The 6,000-nt window shown below is 36.5% G+C and overlaps 1 protein-coding gene across 2 annotated transcripts; it reads left to right on the top strand.

Moving 5' to 3' along the window:
* Positions 1-477: 477 nt before the first annotated feature.
* LOC108322224 (B3 domain-containing transcription factor NGA1) lies at positions 478-3,214 on the top strand. Of its 2 annotated transcripts, XM_052875981.1 has the most exons (4): positions 478-598; positions 709-886; positions 1,165-1,300; positions 1,505-3,214. In XM_052875981.1, exons 3-4 carry the CDS (start codon positions 1,192-1,194, stop codon positions 2,770-2,772), a joined length of 1,377 nt encoding a protein of 458 aa, XP_052731941.1. In that variant the 5' UTR covers positions 478-598; positions 709-886; positions 1,165-1,191; the 3' UTR covers positions 2,773-3,214. The 2 variants fall into 2 exon arrangements, with proteins under 2 accessions (XP_052731941.1, XP_017409738.1); XM_017554249.2 differs by lacking the exon at positions 478-598 and having other exon boundaries at positions 636-886; positions 1,149-1,300.
* Positions 3,215-6,000: the final 2,786 nt, after the last annotated feature.

Here is a 6,000-nt window from a genome sequence, read left to right as displayed (position 1 = left end):
AGAGTGGCAGGAGAGAGGATGGAGTGGAGGGCAGGGTGGTCTGTTTTGATTTTCTCATAGTTTAGGCATTTGCTTTTCCTTTTGTTACCTTTGAGCCGGGGACCATCCAGAAGAGACTCAATCAATGACACACTAAAAGTCAAAAAAATAAAAATAAAAATAAGTGTACACTAGTCTATCATCTCTCTCCATAATGCCATTATGCCATTGCCATTTTCTCTGCTACAACTAGGTAGAGCCATGTAGTTTAGCCCGTACCATGTGTGAGCTGCCATGAGATAAATTAACAGACATGATTGCGTTGGTTTGTAGGATTTAGGAAGAAAATGAGGGTGAAAGCAAAATTTAACAGAGTTAAGTTAAGGTCATTGGTTCTGGATTTGGTCTCAACCCAGAAGCATATGTACTGTACAGATTATACCAAATATGATGAAAACGACAAGTTGCTCACATGACCACAATAGGCACATTATTCATGGCCCCCACGTAAGTGTAGTAATCCTCTCTATCTACCTTTCTCTCTCTCTCCCACGAATAAAACTGGGTTGCAACAAATTTTTTTGCTTCTTTTCCTACTTGTAAAGAACCTTCCTGTGAGGTAACTATACTTATAGCTAAAATCCACACGACTTCTCTCTCTCTCTCTCTCTCTCTCTCTCTCTCTCTCTTTCTCTCTCTCGATCTAACTTCTCATATTATGCTTTATAGGTCAGCAGCAGTATATAACAATAACACGACCCCTTTTTGAATTCTCCATTCCATGGCTTGTCTTTCTTTAGGGTTTGGATTTGGAGTGTTCTGGTCAAATATGAAGGCACCGACGGTTTTAATTTTTGTGTACTGAGAGTCTGCTTTTGTTTTTCTTATTAGAGCCTCGGCAATCTGGGTAAAATATCTTCTTCCCCATGCTACAGCTATTTCATGGCAACCTTCAATTTATTCTCATTAAGTCTTTTTAATTCGCACCTGCTTTTCCTCAGACTTTTCCGTTTCTTCTCAAATTTCTGTTTTTGTTTTTTTTGTTTTTTCATTTCTGTTTACTTTCCTGCCCTCTTTCTTTCTTCGATCGCTTTATTCTAATGATTTCATTTTTTTATTATTATTATTGTTTGTATCTTTTTTTTTCCATTGTTTTTGCTGAGATCCAGAGGTTATTATTAACAGAATTGAAGGTAGGTCAGCCATAACTCCATGGACTTGATACGACAAGTTAAAGGCACTTATTCTGATAGCAGGGAGGAAGAGGAGGAAGAGGAAGTGACAGAGATTATTGGTATCACAAGAGAAGCAGAAAGCAGCAGTAAGCTAGCTCTATTTTCTTACCCCTTTTAATTTCTTCATCGATCCACCACAAATTAATTAACTCCTCTCTTTAATTAATCATCCTCGTCTACTTCAATTCTTCATGTAATAAATATTCCCCCACACCTTCAAAATCCACGGTTGGGGAACCATCGTTAATCTCTCTACGCCACTAACACTTCACCCACTCCCCATGAATTAGGGTTACACCACCAAGATGCCGCATCCAATTTTGGAAAGAAGCTAGACCTGATGGAGTTGTCACTGGGGAGCAGCAAGGAAGAGGAAGGGGAGGGCAATTTGCAAGGCGGAGGAGGAGGAGGAGGAGGAGGACCGCTTCATCATCATCATCAGCACCATCATCACCAACAGCATGAACATCATCATCATCATGACGGTCACGGAACTTGTTCAAACGCCAAGGAAGTAGTGGAGAAAGAGCACATGTTTGACAAAGTGGTGACACCGAGCGATGTGGGGAAGCTGAACAGGCTGGTGATACCGAAGCAGCACGCGGAGAAGTACTTCCCCCTTGATTCGTCGTCCAACGAGAAGGGTCTGCTCCTGAATTTCGAGGACCGAAATGGGAAGGTGTGGCGGTTCAGATATTCGTATTGGAACAGCAGCCAGAGCTATGTGATGACAAAAGGGTGGAGCCGTTTCGTGAAGGAGAAGAAGCTGGATGCAGGTGACATTGTTTCCTTCCAGCGTGGCCTTGGAGATATGTATAGACATAGGTTGTACATAGATTGGAGGAGAAGGACCGATCATGGCCATCCTCCCTCTGATCCCTCCGCCTCCCCTTTGTTTCTTCCCTCTATCAGATGGTACTCCCTTCCCGCCACCTCGCCCATCGTTCCACCCCGCTACCACCACGATCATCACTTTCACCATCTCAATTACAACAACCTCTTCACTTTCCAGCACCAACACCAGTACCTTGGTCATGCTCATGGTGCTGCCACTTCCGCCGCCGCCGCCGCCCATCATCACAACAACTACGGCGAGCATAATTCGGGATCTGGGACTGGCTCACTCTATTACCTCAGGTCCTCCATGCCAATGGGTGGTGGTGCTGATCAAAACTTGGCAGGCAGAGGGAATAGCATTGTGCCCATGATCATCGATTCGGTGCCGGTGAACGTGGGTCATCGTAACCATCGGCATGGGCACGGTGGCATGTCGAGTGGCGGAGGTAGTTCAACCACAAGCAGTGGAAAACGACTGAGGCTATTTGGGGTGAACATGGAGTGTGCCTCTTCGGGGGAAGATTCGAAAGGCTTGTCTTTGGGTTCGGCAGCGCATGTGACAGTGGGAAATTCACTTCCTTCTTCTTCGTCACTCCAGCAACGGTTGAGGATGCCCCATGAAGACCCCCTTTCTTCTTCAGCAAGGTTCGGTGATCACAAAGGCGGAAGCGGGACTTCTCTGCTGTTTGATTTGGATCCCTCATTGCAGTATCATCAGTAGTCATCAAAATAAATTCAACATATCCATCGACCCACCAATAATGAATGGAGAAGATGCAGTTTCGGAGTTAGTTGGGCTAGCTACCCTCTCTTTTGCAGCATTTTTTTTTCTTTACTTAATTTTCTTTCTTCTCTATATCTTTCTCTCGCCAGCTAGCTACAAAGGAAAGAGCTCCCAAACTTTCTTTATATTCTTCTTCTCCTTCTACTTCTCCTACTCCTACTCCTAATCAGTAAGCAGTAATATATTAGCACGTATAAGTTAGCGTTTGAACTTCTTGGTACGTCTTGAACTGCACACGAAGCGTTAATTAGCTGGGATTCCGGTCTCGAAGGAACTGAAAAAATCGTTTCAAGACCAAGAGACGGAATATGAGATCTCCATTAGCTAGAACTTCAATTGTGTATAATGCAACACATATATTAATATATTATATTTATAATTTATCATATATATATATATATATATATATATATATATAATACGGCTCCTGTCCCCTTTTTTTATTGCATTGGTATATACTGTTACATATGTACTCTCTCTCTTTCCGTTCACTGCATTTAATGATACACAGAAAAGCTTGTTGCTTTCTTGTATCCTCCAGTGTTTCTGTTAGCCTTGTTGGGTTGATGCGGTTCACAACACTGATGTTTCTGCAGCTGCTTAGTTAGGCATTTTCGCTTGCTGATAAGGAGCAGAAAGTTGTACAGCTGTAAAATGGTGAATAAATTATATTCTTCTTCTTCTTCCAAGTTTCATTTATATCCATCGTTACTTTTTTCATTATTTCCTATATGCTATTGGTGTTATATTTAATGAGTAGTTACTCCTCCTTCTCCGGCCCTCTTTTTTCTATATCCTCTTTCAACTTTCTTGTCTTCTTTCCATTTCAGAAGCAGCCACCAGCTTTGGACAAACACAACTGCATCAGTGTAGATTTTCTCCCAAGGGTTAAAACAGTAAGTATCTCAATGCTTCCCAAACTAAATTTCCACTTTTATTATTACTTGCACCGGGATTCAATCTCTCTCAATGCTCCTCATTATTGCAGATACCATGTATTTCTTCTAGAGAATTCTGTTATATGTCTATATATATATATATATATATATATATATATATATATATATATATATATATATATATATATATATATATATATATATCACTCTCTCTCTGGATTTTGATTTTTTCTTAAATGTTTGGTTGGCTACTCTTTAGCACAGTCGTCTAAGTTTATTAGCCACTGGTTGCTAAAATACCATTTTGTATTTTGCTTTAGTCAAGGGTACAAATACTGTTAGACACTTTTGAACAACAATCAAAACAACAGTTTACTTTGTAGATTCGATCATATATTCTTTTGTCTCTTATACCCAATACAGTAGAAACGTGGTAAAATTAAATACTCTAGTCTTTTTTTCTCGTGTGCAGCCTGGTATGTGTAGTGTATTATTTTGAAATCAGATTCGAACCAGTTGTAATGGACATTTGATGCATTTTGCTTTGAAGATCATAGATAATGCAGCAGTAAATGCATTTTATCATATATATAAAAAAGTATGCATGTATATATTTCATTAATTATATTTATTTTTAAATGTGATGAAAGAGATTGGTTCACATTAGTTAAAGTAGCGAAGCTAGGTTTGAATATTAATCTCACATTTATTAGAAATAGACTGTTCATGGCATAAAAAGGAGAGATTAAACGGAACGTGATTCGCAGAGTGTAGTAATTAAAAGCAAAATATAAGAGACTAAGGAGTAGGACTTTCTTTTAGGTACACACTTGAACCTGATGCTTTTCTGTCCAAATGGTAAGAGTATCTCAGATCCGTTGCTGATTTCAATGTCCATGTGAACTCATTCAAACCGCTGGAAATTAAACTACCAAACACTTCAAATAATTTTACTCTTTACAATAATAATATGCTTAAACTCCAAATACAATAAAATGAAAAATGAAAAATATTATGAAAATATTTCACACCCTCCCTCCCATTATCATTCTTAGCTCATGCATCATCTATTAATCAGTCTATGAAAATCAGATCAAATTTATTTAATTTATGTTCTATTTTGAAATGATGATCGATAGATCAATATTTATATGACAAACTTTTTTGTAGGACTGCACTTCTGGTTAATGTTATATTTATAGTTATATTTCAATTGTTTATGATCTATTCAATAAAATAATTTATGATCGAGATAAATTTAATTGGAGGTTGTATTAACAGTATCTATAGTTATATATTTTTTTTCAAATACTTCTCGGAAACTTACACACTACTGTTCAGAAACACTGTTTTTGTATTTTTTTTTTATTCATTAAAATCTATGTATGTTTGCGCGTGAGTTTTTCTATTTATTATATATAGAAAGTTTGTAGTTTCACCTAGACATTGAACTAGGTAAGTGAGTATTTCCATAATTCACTGTTTATTATGCACCTTATGTTCAAATGGTTTTGTTATAGTTATTGTCTTTAAAATAATAGTTAATAGTTCAAGAATCAATAAATATTTTTGTGAAAAATTAAGATTAATCAATAAAAACTTTAAATTCAATTTCTTAACCATTATCATTTAAACCGCTTTTTCAGAAAGTGATCATGAAAACATCATGTGCATAAAAAAATACATATATAATTACATTTGTAATCTATTTTGAAACCAAGTTGATTATTAACTTCAAGAGATAGTTAATTATAAATTTGAAAAAACATGAATCGATACGTAATGGGAGTATTTTTATGATTGCCAATTTTTATGTCAATCATTTACATATCTTCTGTTTATCTTGATTTAGAGCATATATGACTCATTAATTAGCTTATTAAACAGATTTGATTAGTTGGATTGATCTCAAGTACGTTAATTATAACATATATTATAATTGTTGGTTAATAAGTATGAACTGGCCAACACTTTTACTGAAATTTTGTGTAAGAATGAAACAATGTCTGTAATATATATACACCATAGTGCTCTTATGTTAATTATGTTCATCTATTCCTGTTAATGTTTGATAGCTGTGGTTATTTATGGGGAAAAATAACCCTTAACTCATGATAAATTAAAGATCTGTTGCTCAATTTCAGTAGTGCAATTTAGGAATATCTAAAAAGCAGGTATGTTTGGTTTTTCAATGTCTTTAGTTACTTTCACTTTTAAGGTATATATGAAGTCATATTTACATGGAAAAAAAAATATGAAATAAAAA

Source organism: Vigna angularis, chromosome 4 (assembly GCF_016808095.1).
Source record: "Vigna angularis cultivar LongXiaoDou No.4 chromosome 4, ASM1680809v1, whole genome shotgun sequence".
Taxonomy (NCBI): domain Eukaryota; kingdom Viridiplantae; phylum Streptophyta; class Magnoliopsida; order Fabales; family Fabaceae; genus Vigna; species Vigna angularis.
Note: the sequence above shows the minus strand (reverse complement) of the source record. Positions and strands in the feature narration are given on the sequence as shown.

What these genes read in the sequence shown, in the direction of transcription:
- LOC108322224 (XM_052875981.1), top strand. Translation starts at nt 1,192, where the DNA reads ATGGACTTGATACGACAAGTTAAAGGCACTTATTCTGATAGCAGGGAG. An exon ending in AAGAGAAGCAGAAAGCAGCA is followed by an intron (nt 1,301 to 1,504) that starts GTAAGCTAGCTC and finishes CCCATGAATTAG; the next exon opens with GGTTACACCACCAAGATGCC.